The sequence below is a fragment of the Hemicordylus capensis genome, chromosome 4 (assembly GCF_027244095.1).
Source record: "Hemicordylus capensis ecotype Gifberg chromosome 4, rHemCap1.1.pri, whole genome shotgun sequence".
Classification (NCBI taxonomy): domain Eukaryota; kingdom Metazoa; phylum Chordata; class Lepidosauria; order Squamata; family Cordylidae; genus Hemicordylus; species Hemicordylus capensis.
Window position 1 is genome coordinate 175,864,050 of NC_069660.1, and position 21,358 is coordinate 175,885,407.

The 21,358-nt window shown below is 43.5% G+C and overlaps 1 protein-coding gene across 9 annotated transcripts in view; it reads right to left on the reverse strand.

The window, feature by feature from the left end:
* RALGAPA2 (Ral GTPase activating protein catalytic subunit alpha 2) overlaps positions 1-20,472 on the reverse strand; it is a 343,889-nt gene extending 323,417 nt beyond the window's left edge. For 6 of the 9 annotated variants that reach the window (XR_008306232.1, XM_053246348.1, XM_053246346.1 and 3 more), the window contains exon 1: positions 19,724-20,472. Coding sequence is in view for 6 of the 9 variants with exons in the window: in XM_053246348.1 (XP_053102323.1) it covers positions 19,724-19,829 (106 nt within the window). In the remaining 3 variants the exon portion in view is untranslated. The other 3 variants (XM_053246353.1, XM_053246347.1, XM_053246354.1) reach the window with 3 other exon arrangements.
* Positions 20,473-21,358: the final 886 nt, after the last annotated feature.

A 21,358-nucleotide genomic window follows, 5' to 3' on the forward strand; every position in this document is an offset into this window, starting at 1 on the left:
GGGTGATGCATTCCAGTCCTGATGATCCAACAAATCATAGTTTGTTAACCTGTGAAAGCAAGTCAAAGAAATGCCAAGCCTGTGTGCACCTTTCTCACTTTGCTAATTCCAGTTTCATGCCTTGGTTTGTAAACTGCAGTTAAACCACAGTTCCCAGGTTCAAACAATACAGAGAACTGTGGCTTAACAAATGAGGATTCCTCCGTTACAAATCTGTGCCCAAGCTGAGGGAACACACGGGCTCAGCACTCCTTTAGCTTGCCTTCACAATCCAAACCTTGGCTTGTTGGATTGTCTGAAGCAAGCCATAAGCTCAACACCATGGGCACATTTCCTCCTACAACAGGAACTATGCACACAAAAATTGTGCTTTGTAAAAGCATTCCCAGGGCTGGATCTCTGCATTCAGCACTGAGAATTCCCTACACTGGATCAAAAATCACAGGCATAGTACTCAATCAGTCAGCACTGTCACAACATTTATCACCTGTGGGGAGGGGCAGTATCCAAGCCCTTTTCAGTGAGCAAGGAAAAGAAAGATGATTGCATTCTGGTTTCCCACAACCACATCTATGCTTTCCAATTAACATAAAGCTTGGTTCCCTGGTCTGAATCTTCTGGAGCTATTTCCTCTTCAGATGCCTTACTGCAGTGTATTGGTTCTCTCCCTGTCTATACTGTGGCTTAGACCACGTGGGATGATCAATGCACAGGTTAAGTGTGATTTATGCTGCTCTGCAACATGAGATTGGGCCCAATGACCTTTCAGACTAATCCAACCTACAATCACCATAAATGATTGGAAAAGTGGTGTGTTTTAAATAAATAATAAAATCACAGCATGGTGCTCAGTCTGTAGAAAATCATAACGTTTTTCTGGACTGGAACAGACATCTGCTTGTTGTACTTCTTGGATCAATTTTGGATATCACCCAAGGATGCCAACAGGATGCTTGTTAAATATCCAGTCAGTTATCTGCTCAGATCTGCCTATCTTGGCTAGTTACATCTTGCCAGGAAAGGCTGGTCCCCTTTGTCAAGAGATAGAAAATGTTTCTGGTAGCAGTTTTGAAAGCAGTAATTCGCCTGCTTCTGAAACAAATGCTCCCTCGACCCAGAAATTCTAGGAAGTTATCGGCCTATATGATATTCTTTGGCAAGGTGATAGAATGCATAGTAGTAGACCCTGGATCCCTCAGATAATTCAGGTTTTCTATAACTGTCTCAATCTGGTTTTAGTTCAGCTGTCAAAGTCCTTCCCAGGATTAAAATTAGATGGCAGAGCCCTATGCTCCTGTTATACTATAGTGGGTTTGGGGTATCTTGGAGATTTTCCAAAGGGTTCATACTGGGAGAAGGACTTGTCAGCTACTGCTCATCCATGATTTCATCTTGCTTGTGGTCTATACTTTGCTTCTGTCAAGCCTGTTCAAAGCTATAACTGGGGTGCCCTCTAGTGATAATCAAGAATCACTGCCAGGGATTATTATTTTGAAGTCCTTTGACAGTATCCACACTAGTTCCTTTTCTGTCATGAGACCATTCAAGAAGTCCTTATGGCAATCTGACAAATTTACTAACTAACCGGGTAAGTTAGAGCCCAAAAAAATATCAATGTCCATTTCACTGGGCACCACAGAAGAATACAAACACATATTTCTTTTTTGAAACATTGGTTACCTTTTAAAATTTTTATTGATTTAAATTTAAAAATCACTCCTGTATCCACCCATTACTAGGCTCCAGACCCTGCTGCTGCCTAGTATCTGCCTTCATAGGTAGTCCTGCTCAAGCCTTCACTCTGCCCTGACCTGAGACCTACCCCGGTGGCCTCAACATCACAACCTTGCCGTTAACCCCCACCCCGGTAAACTGTGAGTGACTGCCCCTGGCCCTGTGGAGGCTTTGCCAACATTTCAGGACAAATAGCCTTAACTCTGGTCTTAAACTGGCAGGGTTTTTTTTACTATATAATTGATTGTTAGGCCTGTTCAAAGCTTCAGATGAAGCAAATATGCTGCACAGCTTCCCTGGCACTGTGCAGAGGTGCCCATACCCACTGCAAAGTGCAGCACTTTCCCCAGTGCTGGTGGGGCTCCTTTAAGAGAAACACAGCCCTTTTGAGCCCCAGCACCATCTTCGAAGATAGGAATATCTCTCAGCCCTATCTTGGAGATGCCAAGGGGAGAACTTAGAACCTTCTGCATGCAAGCATGCAGGTGCTTTTCGCTGAGCAACCCCATCCCCTAAGGGGGATCTTACAGTGCTCACACATGCCTCTCATTCAAATGTAAACCAGGGCAGACCCTGCTTAGCAAAGGGGACAATTAATGCTTGCTATCACAAGATAGGAATTATCCCTCAGCCCAGACCCTCAGTTTAAAGCTTGGAGTGAAGGAGGGAATGTCCCTGATCTCACATTGCATACTGGAGGTACAGCATGTCAGGAATAAAACCCTGTTCTTTTGAGGAGGGGCAGGGTCCTGGCAGCCACAAAGTTTTTGTTGGCCACCAGGGCCAGCCAAAGTTTGTTGCTTGTCAAACACTACTACACAGAAAAACCAACCTATATGGTTTTTGTACAAGCTAATAAGAGCACCAGCCACCTTAAGTGGCACAGTGGGGAAATGCTTGACTAACAAGCAGAAGGTTGCTGGTTCGAATCCCTGCTGGTACTATATCGGGCAGCAGCAATATAGGAAGATGCTGAAAAGCATAATCTCATACTACATGGGAGGAGGCAATGGCAAACCCCTCCTATATTCTACCAAAGAAAACCACAGGGCTCTGTGGGCAACAGGAGTCAAAATCGACTTTACGGCACACTTTACCTTAATAAGAGCACCAAGACCATGGACCAAGTGATGGCACAGTATTTGCATTAAAAAAAATTGAATGTAAAATTTACCAAGGCTCTCTATGACAAAATCCCCACACGCAGGCCCTAAGAGTAAATACTGCTGAAGCCTACAACAAATATGCTCTGCTGTCTCATCTTTCTACCATATCCAATTCCCTGAAACAAAGGTGTCGGGAACTTGGTGGGAGATGGGGGGCAAAGTCTGACCAACGGCTCCCCCGCCCCCTGGGTGTTGCTTCATGTGTGCAAGCCATGCACACTCCCCAAGCCACACACCCTGCATCTGCCATCAGACACAAGGGGCGGGGACAGTGCTAAATACGGGGCTATCACAGCCCCAGCAGAGTTTCATTTCCCCTGTCAGCAGTTGGTGGAATCGCTGACAGGGAAATGAAACTCTGCCGGGGCTGTGACAGCCCCATTCTTGGCACCTGCCCCACTCCTCTGACATCTGATGTCAGATGCAGGGGAGGGACTAGTTCCCGGGAGGGAGTCCATCCCTCCCCAACCAACATTTCATTGAAATGCTAGCTGGAAATGAGAGGGGCGTGCCTCGCACTCCCAGCCAGCGAGAGCTTTGCTTACCAGCTGGGTGTGGGAAGGGACAAGGGTTCGCCCTGGCTGAGGGGAAGCCTTGGGGTCCCCCAGACCCCTCCCCAGGTATGGGGACAATTGCCCCCCTTGCTCAATGATCACTACGCCCCTGCCCTGAACTACCTTTCCTTCAAGATGTATTAGTGCTCTTAATGCAGGGTGTGTGTTTTTATTTAAAGCAGACAAAGCTTTTTATTTCATGAGACCCACCTTAAATGATGCTGAATTTATAGCTTGTAAAATATAAATTTACTCAAACTAATTTGAACAAACAAGTAGATGAACACCTATATTATCAAGGGATCAAAACAGCACACACACACACACACACCCATAAGAACATAAGAACAGCCCTGCTGGGTCAGGCCCAAGGCCCATCTAGTCCAGCATCCTGTTTCGCACAGTGGCCCACCAGATGCAGCTGGAAGCCACAGACAGGAGTTGAGGGCGTGCCCTCTCTCCTGCCATTACTCCCCTGCAACTGGTATTCAGAGGCACCCTGCCCCTGAGGCTGGAGGTGGCCCACAGCCCTCTGACTAGTAGCCATTGATAGACCTCTCCTCCATGAAGTCATCCAAACCCCTCTTAAAGCCATCCAGGTTGTTGGCTGTCACCACGTCCTGTGGCAGAGAGTTCCACAAGTGGATCACGCATTGTGTGAAAAAGTGCTTCCGTTTTTTGGTCCTAGACCTCCTGGCAATCAATTTCATGGAGTGACCCCTGGTTCTAGTGTTGTGTGAGAGGGAAAAGAATCTCTCTCTCTCCACTTTCTCCACACCATGCATGATTTGATAGACCTCTATCATGTCTCTCCGCAGCTGTCTTTTTTCTAAACTAAAAAGCCCCACGTGTTGTAGTCTTTCCCCATAAGAAAGGTGCTCTAGGCCCCTGATCATCTTGGTTGCCCTCTTCTGTACTTTCTCCAGTTCAATAATGTCCTTTTTAAGATGTGGTGACCAGAATTGTACGCAGTACTCCAAGTGTGGTCGCACCATAGTTTTGTATAAGGGCATTATAATGTTAGCCGTTTTATTTTCAATCCCCTTTCTAATGATCCCTAGCATGGAATTTGCCTTTTTCACAGCTGCCGCACATTGAGTCGACACTTTCAACAAGCTGTCCACCACAACCCCAAGATCCCTCTCCTGGTCCGTCACCAACAGCTCAGATCCCATCAGCATATACTTGAAGTTGGGGTTTTTCGTTCCAATGTGCATCACTTTACACTTGCTAACACTGAACCGCATTTGCCATTTTGTCGCCCACTCCCCCAGTTTGGAGAGATCCTTTTGGAGCTGCTCACAATCCGTTTGGGATTTCACTACCCGGAAGAGTTTGGTATCATCTGCAAATTTGGCCACATCGCTGCTTACCCCTGCTTCTAGATCATTTATGAATAAATTAAAAAGCACCAGTCCCAGTACAGATCCCTGGGGGACCCCACTTCTTACTTCCCTCCATTGTGAAAACTCTCCATTTATACCTACCCTCTGTTTCCTGTCTTTCAACCAGTTAGCAATCCACACATGTATTTGTCCCTTTATCCCATGACAGCTAAGTTTCCTCAGGAGTCTTTGATGAGGAACTTTGTCAAAAGCTTTTTGGAAGTCCAGGTATGCTATGTCAACTGGATCACCCTGATCCACACACTCGTTGACACTCTCAAAGAACTCCAAAAGGTTGGTGATGCAAGATTTACCTTTGTGGAAGCCATGCTGGCTCACTCCCAGCAGGGCCTGTTCTTCTAGGTGCTTCACAATTTTATCCTTGAGGATGCTTTCCATCAATTTGCCTGGAACGGACGTTAGGCTAACTGGCCTGTAATTTCCCGGATTGCCCCTGGATCCCTTTTTGAAAATCAGTGTTACATTTGCTACTCTCCAGTACTCTGGTACAGAGCCCGATTTCAGGGATAAGTTAAATATTTTGGCAAGGAGGTTGGCAATTTCACATTTGAGTTCTTTGAGGACTCTTGGATGGATGCCATCCGACCCTGGTGGTTTGTTAGCTTTCAGTTTTTCCAGACAGTTTAGAACATCATCCCTTGTCACTTCTATCTGACTCAGCTCTCTAGCCTCCATCCCTAAAGAGCCTGGTTCAGCTCTCTGAGCAGGTATATGCTCAGTATCCTCTGCCGTGAAGACAGATGCAAAGAACTCATTCAGCTTCTCTGCAACCTCCATATCCTCCTTAATAATCCCTTTCACTCCCTCACAGGGTGGATAAAAATCAATGATTTTTTTTAAAAAATCAAAAAAATCGGATTTTTTTTATTTAAATCGGATTTTTTTAAATAAAATGCTTTTTAAGGAAAATATATTACCATCCAAAGGTTATTCCATCATGAAATAAAGATTAGTTTTTTAATTATGTAGAATAAGGCTGTATATGTTTAATTTTTTTGGTAAATAAATTCCATTAATCCATTCACAATGTCATGCTCTTCCAGAGGTTTTTGTAAGATTATTGGGCAGTTTCTCTGCCTACAAGATATTATCACAGATGCTTGGTTTACTTTTGCAGTTCTCAAAACTGAATTTGACTCAGCAGAGATCACATGCCTCTTCTTCACAGCAAAAATGTTATGACATGAACAGAGTTGAGAAAAAGACCTTAATCCTATTGTTCTACAAACCTATGAATACAGAATCAACCTCTTCAGTGCTAAGTTTCAAGAAGTTCAGTGAAATAGAATAGAAACAATATTTTTCTGATTGTTTGGAGTGGAATAGATCTGCACAAGAAGAAAGTGAAACTAAGTGTGAGGAGGGAGGGGCAAGCAGACAAGCAGTACAAAATGAAAGTGAAACTTTCTGAGCACAATACTGCATAGCCACAGACAGACAAGTCTTTGGATCTTTTTGTGTGTATGACCTGAGGTTTATCACATTCTTTCCTTGGAGGAAAAAACCTATAATGGCAGCAGGCCGTAAAAGAGACCCAGTTTGGCAATATTTTAATGAAGTTCCTTTACCTATCGGTAAGGCAGGCATGCGTGCAAAATGCAAACACTGCAACAAAGAAATGCAAGGCCTGGTGGCCCGAATGGGGCAACATCATGAGAAGTGCTGTGATGAAGACGACCAAAGAAACACATTTGAACAGGCAGGATCTTCAGGTTGGTAAACATTTTTATTGAATCATATAATATTTCTAAAGACTGCCTTGAACTGTCATGTTTGAGCAAAATTATATTTGTTATTATTACTGCATGTTACTGTCATTTGGTACAGTTATGAAGAAAAGCAAATATTCCTTTTGGGGCAGTGCTGTGTATAATAAGCAGAAATTGTATAAACAATAAAATAACAGCATTGACTTTTTTGTTTAGGGGAATTCATGGATTCTGGAAACTATCCACCTTCAAGATCACCATCCTCCTGTTCTACAGTTTCAGAGTTATCCATCCAGGATAGTGCTTCATTAGCATCATCATCAGACACCCACAGCCACATATCACTATCACCTAAAAGAAAGAAAAAATCTTTCCCTCCTGGAACCACCATAGATAAGTTTGTGATAAAAACTAGCAGATTAGAAAAAGAGTTAATTGATGAAAAAATTGCCCTGTTTGTTTATGCAACGAACTCTTCTTTCCGTCTGACTAAGAACCCACATTTCATTAATATGGTTCAGTCACTGAGACCAGGATACAGTCCACCCAGCAGAGCAGATGTTGCAGGGGAACTGCTGGATAAAGTGTATGACAGAGAAATGGAGCAATGTGCAACAGCTCTGGAGGGTAGAATTGTTAACCTAAGTATTGATGGGTGGAGTAATGTCCACAATGATCCTATTGTATGTGCTTGTATAACAACAGAAGAAGGGAAAGTCTTCCTTGCACAAACAACTGATACGTCAGGAAATGCACACACAGCAGAATACTTACAAGAAGTGGCAGTAAAAGCTATAATAACATGTGAACAAAAATTCAAATGTCTAGTACGCAGTTTGGTCACAGACAATGCTGCAAATGTATCCAAGATGAGAAGAAATTTAGAAGAGCAGGAAGGGAATACAAAGCTAATAACATATGGTTGCAGTGCTCATTTGCTGCACCTCTTAGCCAAAGACTTAAGTGTTCCAGAAATAAAGACTAATGTTGTTGAAATTGCTAAATACTTCCGTAACAATCACTTTGCTGCAGCAGCTCTGAAAAGGATGGGTGGAACCAAGCTAACGCTCCCACAAGATGTTAGATGGAACTCTGTGGTGGACTGTTTTGAGCAGTATATCAAGAACTGGCCTATTCTGATGACAGTTTGTGAACAAAATCGAGATAAAATAGATGGCACTGTCACGGCCAAAATCCTCAACATTGGGCTTAAGAGAAATGTCGAACATATGCTGAGCATCCTGAAACCCATCTCTGAATCTTTAAACAAAATACAGAAAAATAGCTGTTTTATTGCTGATGGTGTTGAAATTTGGAAGGAACTGAGTGAACACTTAAAAACAGAACTACACATGGACAGAATTAAATTACAAGCATTAAAAAAACGAATGGGACAAGTACTGTCTCCAGCTCATTTTTTGGCAAATATTGTCAATATCCAGTACCAGGGTCAAAACTTAAGTGCTAAGGAAGAGGAGTTAGCTATGACATGGGTATCCAGCAATCATCCATCTGTAATGCCAACTATAATAAACTTCAAAGCTAAGGGGGAACCATTCAAGAAATATATGTTTGCTGAAGATATTTTAAAGAAAGTCACACCAGTGAACTGGTGGAAGTCACTTAAGCACTTGGATTTAGAGACTGTTCAAGTAATGATTTCACTTTTAACAGCAGTAGCTTCTTCTGCAGGCGTTGAAAGAATATTCTCTTCCTTTGGACTCATTCATTCTAAATTGAGAAATCGTTTGGGACCCGATAAAGCAGGAAAGCTTGTTTTTCTTTTCCAGATTATGAACAAAGAAGAAGATGAAGATGACGAGTGAGCTACAGAGGACAGTATTTAAGTTTTTCATGTGTAGGCTGGGCTGACAGTCTAAGTTTCTTAAAATATATATATTTTGTTTAGCCAAATTAGTTAACAAACATGGATGTTTGTTTAAGCAAATAACATATGCTGTAATGTTATTGTTTCAGTTGAATAAATCTATTTAAATTGTTATTATTAAGGTAATGATTATTTTTCTCCTTCCTAAGTACAACAGAAAAGTTGTCCAAATATGAATGATTAACCTATTAAACTGGGGATAAAAAAACTAATATGAAAAGTTGTTATTCTAAAAATCTTCATCTACTTGCATATTAAAGTTATACCAGCAAGAATTAGTCTTTATGTAGAAAACTATGATTTAAATTAAGCCTTACTGACTAGTGATTTAAATCGTGATTTAAATCGTGAATTAAATCAGTTTGATTTAAATCAAATCCACCCTGCTCCCTCATTGTCTAATGGTCCAGCTGCCTCCCTGGCAGGTTTCCTGCTTCTGATGTACTTAAAGAAGTTTTTGTTATTCCCCTTGATACTTTTGGCTAAATGTTCCTCAAACTCTCTTTTTGCCTCCCTTATTGTCACCTTGCATTTCTTTTGCCAGAGTTTGTGTTCCTTTCTGTTCTCTTTGTTTGGACAGGCCTTCCAATTTCGGAAGGAAGTCTTCTTCCCTTTTATGGCTTTCTTGATGGTACCCACTAGCCATGCTGGCATCCTCCTGGGCTTAGTGGTACCTTTCCTCCTTTTGGGTATACAATCTAACTGGGCTTCTAGTATTGTGGTTTTGAGTAAACTCCATGCACTCTGGAGCGAAGTGACTCTCCTGATTTTCCCCCTCAGCTTTCTTTTCACCATACTCCTCATTTTGGAGAAGTTTCCTCTTCTGAAATTCAAAATGTCTGTGTTAGACATCCTTGGTGATTCTCTCCCCGCATGTATGCTGAAATTGATGACACTGTGGTCACTTTCCCTAAATGGTCGATAACACTGACATCACGCACCAGGTCCTGGGTGTAACTCAGGATTAGATCCAAGGTCACCTTCTCTCTGGTCGGTTCCATGACCAACTGTTCTAGGGCACAGTCATTCAGCGTATCTAGAAATTTGACCTTTTTGTCCTGACTTCAATGTGAATTTACCCAGTCTATGTGTGGGTAGTTGAAATCACCCATAATTACAGCCCTGCCTCTCCTTGACACCTCCCTGATTTCCTCCTGCAACTCCCAGACACTGTCGGCATTTTGATCCGGAGGGCGATAGCACGTCCCCAGTAGCACGTTTCCTTTCCGGCCTTGTATAGTCACCCACAGGGTTTTTGTGGAGGTCTCCAGTCCACTTAGGTTTTCTAGCTTGTTAGATTCTATCCCTTCTTTAACATACAGTGCTACCCCTCCTCCATGGTGCCCCTCCCTGTCCTTTCTATAGAGTTTATACCCAGGGATAATAGTGTCCCACCGGTTCTCACTGTTCCACCATGTTTCTGTTATGCCCACTATGTCTATTTCTGCGTTAGCAACCAAGCACTCCAGCTCACCCATCTTGGCTCGGAGGCTTCTGGCATTGGCATATAAACACCTATATGCTGAATCTCTCCCCTGATGAATGCTATTCTTTTGACTCTTTGACCTGCTGGCACAGGCTCCCGTCTGTTCTTTATGCGGTTCTGCTCTGTCCCCTTCTGTTTTATCTGAATTCTTTGCAGCCTCACACTTTAAAGGATGGCTTTTGCCAAACGGGATACTGCCCAGCTCCCATCGGCTGTTCCCCAGGTGTCATTTTAAAAGCTGCTCTGCAACCTTTTTGATTTTAAGCGCCAGCAGTCTGGTTCCATCTTGGTTCAAGTGCAGCCCGTCCCTTTTGTACAGGCCTTGCTTGCCCCAAAATGTGTCCCAGTGCCTAACAAATCTAAACCCCTCCTCCCGGCACCAACGTCTCATCCACGCATTGAGGCCCCTCAGCTCTGTCTGTCTCACTGTACTTGTACTTATTTCTGAGAATGCTACCTTGGGGGTCCTGGACTTCAAAATGCTACCTATCAGCCTAAATTTGGCTTCCAGGACCTCCCGACTGCATTTCCCCACATCGTTGGTGCCGGCGTGCACCACGACAGCTGTCTCCTCCCCAGCACTGCCTAGGAGCCTGTCTAGACGCTGCGTAATGTCCGCAACCTTCGCATCAGGCAGGCAAGTCACCGTGCAGTCAACACGCGGGTCACAAACCCATCTCTCTATCCCTCTAATGATTGAATCACCCACTACAAGGAGGCCCCCACCCCCCAGAGGAGTATCCCCTGTGCGAGAGGATATGGGCTCATCATCCACGGAAGGGGTCCCTTCTAAAGGAGCATTTCCCTCTTCCTCAGACCGATGTCCTCCTTGCCCAAGACCTTCATTCTCACTGACAGCAGAGGAGCTACCAGTCCTGGAGTGGGATGCCTCTATCACATCCCCGAAGGTCTCGTCCACATGCCTCTCTGAGCTTCTCCAGATCCTCCACCTTGGTCTCGAGGGAACGGATTTGTTCCCTGAGAGCCAGGAGCTCCTTGCACCGAGCACACACCCATGACTTCTGCCCATGGTGCAAATAGTCGTACATGTGGCACTCTGTGCAATACACTGGGAAGTGCCCCTTCCCCTGCTGACCTATCTTCATACTGTTTTTGTTGGCTGTTTACAGTATTTAGGGAGCTTATTGTCCGTTTATTAGATAGTTTATTAGGATAGGTCTCAGCTGTAATGGTCAACTATTTAACTGTCCAAACAGTCTTTCCCAAGAATATGAGGGATACGAGGGAGGGATATATACTTAAGTTCTCTTCTCCACCAGGCTCCTTGTGATCCTTGTGATCGCAGGGGCTTGTTCCAGGCTCCACTGCACACTTCCCGCTAAACTCCTGCAAAACTCCTAGGTCCTGTTTGCTATCCCTGTTCGCTATGCTCTCGGGCCTTCACCTCATATGTAGAGTAGCCTTCCAACTGTCACACAGGATGTGAGTCACAGGAAAGGAATGTGGGCCTCACCCAGCCCTAGCTGACTCCACCCCCACCACTGAGCAAACACTACCTTTAGGTTACCCTAAGAACTCCTAGCCCTGTGATATCTTAACCCTAACAAGTAACACACACAGAGATAGAGAGACTAAGACCTACCCCTTAAAGAGAAACAGCCCCTGCAAAACTCCCCTCTTCCTGTTAGTTTGTTTGAAGGGGAAAAGGCTAGATGTTTAGAAAGGCTTCCTCACCTTCTCAGCTGTGTCTGCTCTTCCCAGAGTACCCAAAATGCAAAATGCCCTTGAGGGTAGATCAGAATGATTCCATTTTTTAAAAAATCCTCTAATTAATCTTTTAAACACATGTGCATGTGCACTCACACAAATGCAAAGTAGTCACACATTTAGAGAATAAGAGGACTGTTTTGCCATTTTCCTGGCCATTCTGCTATTAACACACAAGATAAACAGGGAATGAGTGAAAAAACAGTCTTGAGAACATGTTAGGGAAGGTTAAGCAGGTAACTAGCTAATTTAAGATAACATCTTAAATTTTCTTTTTCAACATCCCATGAGTCGGTCCCATTTGCCTCTGCAACTTCTTGCTTTGAGGCTGCTGCACTCCCTCCTCTGCTGTCACACTGCCTGTCTCCTCCTCATCCTCGGAGTCTCGATAGCATGCCTATGACACTCCCATTCCAAGTGCCATTTTGGAATCCAAAATGGCACTCGGAATGTTCTGTTCAGAATGGAGTTGTTCCATCAAAACAACCGGCTTGCTCGGTTATTCCAATGGAACAATCCGTGGATTTTGAGTTCAGTTCTGAGTTCAGAACTGAATGCAAAATTTGTTTTGTGCACACCCCTTTCCATGCCTTAGTATCTTGAAGTTAACAAGCTGGACATTTGACTCTGTAATGCTAGAACCCTACAGGCCTAACCGCCACAAATATAGCTTAGCTGGTAGGAAATTATTTCCTTAACAATTACTACGTAATTGTTTATGTCAAGCATCAGTCTTTATGTCAAGCATCAAAGCAAAGATCTCTCCAACAACTCTTAGAGACTGGCTGCATATTACCAAATTGGAACATATTAATCCCAAGTCAGACCATTTGTTCATCTAGATCAGGGATTCTCAACCTTGGGTCCCCAGATGTTTTTGGACTTCAACTCTCATAAACCCCAACCAAAGGCCACTGGGGCTGGGGATTATGGGAGCTGAAGTCCAACAACATCTGGGGACCCAACATAGAGAATGCCTGATCTAGATCACTATGTTTTACACTGACTGACCATGGGACAGGGATCTTTTCCAGCCCTATTTACAGAGGCTAGGGATTGAACCTGAGACCTTCTACGTACAAAGAATGGCGAAAGAAGCAGCTTCCTCCACTAGGCTATTTTATTCACAGTATGACTTGCAGCCTTCCATCCTGCCTGCTCTTTTCTAGCTCCTGAAGAAAGCACAGTACAGAAATCTAGGCAAATCCAAGATATAGATACATCCTCCCAGATATTGGTTTTATACGTGTATTATTAATTCTGGTTTAGATCAATGGATATAGCACAATATATATTTCTTTTTAGTCAAACCCTTATTCAAGATGGGTTCAACATAAACATTCAAATAATGTTACTAATTGTGCAAATAAAAGATTCTAGTATAATTTAACTCCCTGCTTTCATGACTCTGTGGCCAATGGGGCTAGAGGTGTGCACTACCAAAATACACCTATGCAGGTGTCTCCACTGGCATGGCATTTGGCTAAGCCTGCTGACCTCAATTCATTGATGTACTGAGCCACTGAACGTTTCCTGAAGAAGAGTCGGCTACAACCAACTTGCCTTGTGATACAAGAACAGAGTAACCCCTACCTTCCAGAAGCTTCAGTGCTTCGTAGGCAACTAAGTGAAAAAACATTTGTCTACGTTTTATCGATACCTACCAAGGATATGAGTTGTAGCAGGTGCAAGCTACTATGGGAACAATCCCAAGATACTCAAATGCACTGAACTGAGTAAATGTAAAGTTTCTAAATTAGTGCTGCCCGATTAATCAAAAAAGCTGCTTTTTAAACTCACTTGAGTTTAAAAATCAGCTTGAGGGTCCAGCAGGTAAACAAACACTCACTGAAAAAACAACAGTGTATGCATAACTGCAGCAGTGTCCTTTTCATCAGCTATTGGTCAAGTTTATAAAGTAAATGGGGACAAAGCCAGACTGAGGGCACTGAGAGGGCAGTGGTATGTATGTGGGGAGGGCACCGGGTATTGAGCAGAATGGTGAGAGTATTCACTGCTGCCGAGTGCGGTGGGGCGCAGGGGCTCCCTGTGGGTGGGGCGCACCGGGAATATGCCCTGTGGGCCAGTCCAAGACTGACTGGGGAGCTCAGCAAGATAACAGTTGATTTCTGATTTACTCTGGAGTGCTTCACACATGTCTGGATGATGCCCATAAAGAATTGTGGAGAATTACAGGAAGCCCTGGTCAAACAACAGTAGTAAGACTGACTGACAATAAAGGCTAAAATAAATTGTTAGCCAGCCCTAACAGTAGTAGGCTGGCTAACAATAAAACTAGACATTTAACTATTAACATAAATAATTTAAATACGTGAATGCAAAGTCACTGCACACCATGAGAATAATTACCAAAAGTAGTTTGTACAGGAAAAAGTCACACCTTAGATAATTTGTCTTTCCCATTGTATTTTGTTCTAACTTTTTGGCAAGTACTATGATATGGGTGGATAAGGAGGGAGGAGAATGGAGAGGGCAGAGTATGGAGCCAGGAATAAATTGTGTGTGAGAGAGAGAAACAGACAGAGGTTTGCTCAAAACACTGAAGTTCAACCCCTGGCCATTAGATGCCCTGATAAAAGATTCAATGTTCTTGCATGAACACACAGAACCGGCTGAATAATTCATCACTCTTATCATAAAAGCAGGCAGATAGCACTTCCTCTGGGTTAAGAAGATGACTAAGAAAGAACTAATGGAGTAGATACTCCAAGTTCCTGTTTGCACTTTGCTTCATGGAGAGGATGCTAGCTCCCAAACAGCATTTGGGTGAGACACAGGGGAGAACTATAAGACACTTTTCTAGGAGATTACTATGCATCAACGAAACCTGTACCAGGAGGCAACTTTCAAAGTAGTGGTTCTCTTATGTTTAGCAAGGAGATAATAACTGTCCCTATTTGACCCAATATAGCATCTCTCCAATGGCTATTTACTGGTGTCCCTTTGAGACACCACCTTTTTGCTGGTGAGCCCCTTTGGGAGATGAAAACCACAAAGGAACCTTATGGGAAATGAAATCTCTCAGCCAGGTCACTATGTTTTTATATCCAAATTTGATATATATTTATTTGTAATTGCCTTGTTTTAATGACTGTTTTATGCTTTACTTTTACAATTTTAGAGATTGTCTTACTTCAATTTTTTAAAATGATTTTTGTAAGCCACCATGAATTCATTTATGATGAATGGCAGCACATAAATCTTATAAGTAAATAAACAGATTAAATTAAATTAAAATATGTTGGTGTACCAAACACACTGCAAACTAGAGAAAACTAGAATTTTTCAAACATGTCAGAAGCAAGACAAGTAAGAGAAAACTGACAGCTTCTGTCTTCAGTGTCAAATAAGACTAGGTGAAATATTTTGCTGAAAGGCTGACATTCTCTTTTTTTCTTCTAAACCAGTTAACTCTGCTAAGAAACAAGTTTGTCTGGTCTAGCAAAAAAAATTTCTTGAGATCCACATTGGTTACTAAACTAAAAATCATCTACTTTACACTAATCATCTAAAAGGGTTTTCCAAATTTGTTCTAACATCATCCAAATGTAGCCAAGAAAATGGATTTATTCAGGCCATTAGTTTGCATAACCTGAGTATTTCCACCAAACCTCCTCCACATTTGAAAAAAGAACATGGTTTTATTGCTCATAAGTCTATATCTGTTCAAGGTCCTCAAGCACGTCTCGATAGTAATCACAGTGGTCAGTTTCTTGACCCTAACTTCGTCAATGACTATCCCACAAGTCTGATTATACCTTGTTGCCAGTTTTTCAACTACTGTTCAGTTCCAATGGTGGCACTGCTAAATAAACTATTAATCTTTTTTCTTGATGCCAAGTGTATCACAATCAAATTCAACCAAATTGTCAGTTTACATTTGCACATTTCAATTGGTGTACATATTTTAATGTGCTTGAAAGATCCCAGTTCTCACATCAATGACATCCAAACTTCTGATAGGTAAAGAATACAGTTTCTGAAAGGTGAATGCACTTAATCTCATACCTAGAAGAGTTTACTTTTAGAGTGTGAATGAGAATTATTTGCCATCAGAAAAACCCACTCCTCATAGTACTGTTCTGGCTGGGTGTGCATCCTGATTAGAAGAAGGCAAGTGGAGAGCAACAACCCATGGAGATATACAATTGACAGCTGAGGATGAGCAATTTGGCTGCATCTCTACATCAGGTGTACTAGAATGACACTTCAACCACACTGCATGCACCAACACCACAGAATTACCCACCCTCAGAAGAGGGTGGCACAGCAGGGACACAATGGACAATTTCTTAAGTAGGTGGATATTTTGGGCTCACAGAAACCTTTTTTGTTTGTCAGAGACATACTAACCAAGGGTCCAGCTACAATTGGACAAAGTGGGGGGAGAACAAATGTCCCTGGGCCCCTGATGTAGGGGGACCTACTGGCTGGGTGACATCTTGCTCCTGGCTCCCCACTCCATGCCTCTCTGAAAAAGGTGGCAATGGGGCCAGGGGGCCATCTTCGCTTTGACTTTGACCCAGGATCCACTCCAACCTTGTTACTAACAGTTACTAACCCTGATACTAACAGTTCCCTTGTCAGACACAGTGTGGGAATTACTATTTACATATACCTCAAATGTTTATGGTTAATTCAAACCAATACTCAGAAACAAAACCTTTTCTTCTCAAGATGCTCATGGCAATACCATGCATATTTCTAAATAAAAATTCATATATTACTCCTCTTTTTAGTCCATTAGAGTAAGGTAGGAAGCATTTGTTCTCCTGTATGGTTTTACTGACAGTTTCTCTTTCTGAGTACATGGCCTGACCATTTCGCAATTCTACTTTTACATAATCTCCCAACTTGTACATGTTAATTGGCTTGAATTAACCAGAAAAAGATAAAACTATTAAAGACATGCAATGTTCCACAAAAGGAAAGAATTTTCAAAATGTCCCTTTAGAAAAGATAGAACAAACATTCGAGAAACTAATACAGTTCATACATATCTTCCCCTCAAAAATGTATAACAGGTTAGGACAGTTGGAGCACAAAGAAATTCTCTGTGGTTATACCTTGACTACAAAACTCCCTTCTCCTAATAACTTGCCAAAGCTCAAGTCTGAACATCTTTTAGAAACAAATCCTCTATGTTCTCACTGACATTTGGTGCCATGGGTCAAAAATGGTGTTTTAATATTTATGTTTAATTTAAATCAGTTAACAAGGATCCCTACCAAAAAGCTTCAGACCAAGCCTGAAATCAATAAAAATAAATGTATATGCTTTCAAGAACAAGAGCACTCATTAGCCCTATTCAGACATTACACTAGGGATTCACAAATTTATGCTTCTCTCACTAGCCAGCCATTATTTGTGGTCACCTCTCTTCCCTCGGATCATTTTCTAACACACAAGCAGAGGGCTTAGGAGAGAAGCATGCGTGCCGTGAGCACATGTGTTGGCTATTTGAGTGGAGACGCCAATCCCGGCTGCAAGGAGGTACTCTGAAGCCCCACAAGCCCGCTTGTCAGAGGAGTGCTGGTGGAGGGAGCGGCGGGGGCGCTGGCAGGTAGGCGGTGCCTTCCCTGCCCCTTAAAAAGCCACCCCCCGCCCCATCTGAACTGGTTCAAATGTCAGTTGCCAGAACTGGTTCAGTACTCCTAGTATGGAGCACCAAACGGTTCTGGGCACATCCCTAGTCTTTACATGTGTTTATGTAAATGACAGATCATGTGTTCATTTTAAAAGTGTACCTGCTTACAGAACCCTCAAACGCATGCTACACGTAAGAAGTGTACTGCTGTACTTGTGCTGAACGTATGAAGAACTGTACATGTGTATAGATCTATATATGTCTACACTGTACAGATTGTACATACAATGGGCATAGTATTCACACATTATGACTGAGACCAGTGAAAACTAGTTCACTAAAAGGACAGGATCAATTCACCAAGTTATGGCCATCAATATCTATTAAACCAGTTTAGTAATGCAATATTATAGCTACTTTGGTCATGATTCACACTTTTGCTGGGATGTATAGAGCTGGGAGACACAAAATCCATACAGTGTTATATATTTCATTATAACACTACTTTTTAAAAAATCCATACAGTTATCACATATAACTATGAATATAAGTTTAAATATAAGTGAATATAAGTTTAAAGATTTCTCCATCTCTGAGCAATGGAGAAACATGTATAATTAATCACTGGCTTGGTCTAGTTGCTATATAGCCTTATGTATTCAGTAGATAGTTAAGGGGATATTACTACCTATAAACCCAAGAACTTGCTTGTACATTCCTGGTTTAACAACAATTTAAAACAAGTTAGCTATAGGATATTGCCATCTTCAAAGCTTAGAATGCTTTGGCCTATAGAGAAAATAGCCAATGTATATTTGAGTAAGTTCTCTTCTTTCAGAGAACTGGAGCCACAAGATATAATGCATAGCTTTGAAATTCCTCTTCAGCAGTTCCTTTTATCAAGGGCTTCCTGGAACTTTTGGAAACAGCTATACACTAAGAACAAAAGATGTTATGAAATTTAATCACAGGATCTTCACAGTGCATATTTCAAGAGACGCAGAGATAAATCTTTTCTTCCTTATTTGCTATGTACACAATATTTAAAATAAACTCACAGAAATAAGCAAACTAGTGACAATCACTCCAGCTAGATATTGTCCTACTTCTCACTGAAGTGCTAAACTTGTATCTGGGCTGCACTTCAGTCTGCAGGTGGGGGCTCAAGAGATCAAACTCTTCCATGTATGTGCACACACAGCTAGCTTAGCCTCCTTCTCAACATCTAGTTTTCTATGTGCAGAGATTTGGGTGGCAGGGGAGGTGATTATCTGGATCCCCACCTGCAGTCCAAAGTGACACAGCCCAAACTCAGGGAGAACTAGGCCATTATCTTGTACAGCTTCCTGGAAGATCAGTATTCTGTTTATTTACAGAAGAGTGATAAAGTTGGGTGAAGTAGATGTTGATTTTACTCAACAGCCATCCTCTCTCCCCAGCTGAGCTCACCACCACCCAGACAGCACCAATTTCAGAATCTACAATGTTTCTATGAATAATGGTTCAATCCCACACAGGTCCCAGAGAGTCCACACAGTTACCAAGCCTTCAGGCTACCAGCAACATAAGATAACATCACAAAGGACTCGCTTTATCATTAAAAACAAAAGTCCTCCCCCTTTTAAGGCTAGCACAGAATAATTTCAGAAGACAGCAACTTTTTGAGTGTTGAGGGTGGGGGGTATCAACCATCAGATCACTTTGTTCCTTGCTTGCAATGAACACACCTGCCTTCTCTTTCTGTTCCGCCTAGAACTAGCTCTGTCCTATCCTCCAACCCTCCCGTTACAGCGTGCTTGGAGCAGTTCCCCTCCCTCCCTCCCACTCACCTAACCTGCTTTGGCAGGCTAAAGACGAGATTTTTGTAGTTGTTTTTAGAGCAAAAGGTAAGTGAAGATGGGGCAAAAGGCAAGACCAGAAGAGGAGGTGCAGACATGAAGCCTGCTGGCATGCCAGAAACAGCAGCGGGAATGCCGGCGGCAACCTGAGGCGAAGCTGGCTGCTAGCGTGAATAATGTATTATTATCTCTCTTCGCACACATATCACACTTCTGAGGATTCAAAGCACTTGGGGTGCGCAATCTCACACCCCTTGCAACAGCCCTGTAGATGGGTCAGGTTTGTTATCCCCAAAGGCGCGGGGGAGGGAGGGGTGAGACGGAGAGAAAGAGAAAGACACCTTGCGAGCTCATGGCAAAAACTAGGCGAGACCCAAACACGCGAACCTCTCCGTCTTTTCAGCTACGTTACGATCCCCCCCGCCCCGCAGCATCCGTGCCCTGGGCCTGAAGCTGCCGTCCAGGAAAGCCCCTCCGCCCGACCCCATCCCCTATAAATTCACCCGCTACACCCACACGCGAGAAGACGGGCGGGCTCTGGTCTCCCACTGGAGGACGAGGGTGGAGGCGTCACAGGCTTGCCCGCTCCCTCCGCTGTCCACTCACCCATTAGTGCCTTGAGATGTTTGAGGCGAGTGAGGACGTCCTTCCGCGGGTCCAGCGCCTTTTGCGTGGACTTCTTGACATCGGCGTGACCCCTCCGCGAGAACATCTTGAGGGTTTATGTGAATTAGTGCTGGAGCTGCTGCTGCTGCTGCTGCGGCTACCGCCACCGCCCACCCGGCCAAAGACTCCCGCCGCCACGGGGTCTGAAGGGCAAGGGCGGGGGCAGCCCCGCGAGCCAAAGGTCCTCCTTCCTCTCCTCTTCCACCACTGCCCGCCTAGGAGGACACGAGCTGAGACAGGCGCTCAGTGGGGTGGGGGGGGAGGCGGCTGCTGCTGCGAAAGCTCCCTCGGGAAGGGGGCGGGCGCTGCCGCGGCGACTGGGCGGGGCGTGGCGGGTGACCACGGCCGGGCAGCACCCGCTGCTGGGGCCTGGGGGAATGGGGACAAAAGCGCCGCCTTCTCTCGGCCTTGCCGCCGCGCGGGATAACGAGGCGCGGGCTGTGGCTGTCCCCCCGATCTCCTTCTTTCAGGCTCGCGGCACGGGAAGGGGAAAAGGCACAAAGGAGGAACCAACAAATGCCCGCCTCGCTTCAGCCCCATCTGATGGTAGCGCATCTGTCTCTCTTAGAACTACAAAGTCCAGGGTGCTGGGAGGGCGGCCATTTTAGAACTATGTGGGCGCGGGGCATGCTCGGAGGTGTAGTCTTGGCAGCCGGCTTGCGGAGGTCTTGCGTGCTGGTGGTGGCGGCTTCTCCTGTGTGTTCTCCTGAGTCCTGGCCTTCGGCTGTGCCCGTTTCATTCGTAGACTTCCTGTTTCCGTCATTGTGTTTTGGCATACCTAGGTTGTGAGCCTGCAGGGAAGGTCTTGTTTAACAGTTATAATAATGGATAAATAATGTATGGCACTTAACTGAAATGCATCTAAAACTTTAGCTAATATGCGCTAGAAACATAGGAAGCTGCCATATACTGAGTCAGACCATTGGTCTATCTAGCTCAGTACTGTCTTCACATACTAGATATGTATGTTTTCCCTAACACCTTGGGGAAATTGGTCTCTGAACTTTGCTTATCCTATTATTATGACGCCTGATATATAAATCTCTAGCCGGTGTACAAATTTCTTTTCAACTTTGTAGTGTGCTTGGTAATTAAACATGCAAAATTATATCTGAAGTTGCAGTCCTGTGTTTTCTTACTTGGAATTAGGTCTCATTTATTTCATTGGTACTTCAGGATAAAGCTATATTCAGTTAAGTAGTCAGGAGTTGACACTGAACCTTTCCTTTCCTTTACCTTCCCACTATATTGTGGGAAATATCTATTTTTGACCCAAATACTTCAGATGCTTTATCCAATGCAATTTGGTTTAAATATCTTATATGGCAAGATTTTTCTTAACAGTCTTGATCCTGAACAGGATTTTTCTGAACAGTCTGAACCAGCTTCTATTTGCAGGTAGAAGAACTTGATAGGAAGGAAACAGGTATGGTCCGATAGTAGTTTATTAAAGAGTAGATCTGATTCCCACATGTTTTGAGTAGAACTCTTCAGGAAATTACAGCATGTAAAACATAACAATGAAGGAATTAAAAAAAACTATTAAGGTAGAGAAAAATAAGGCATAATTATGAC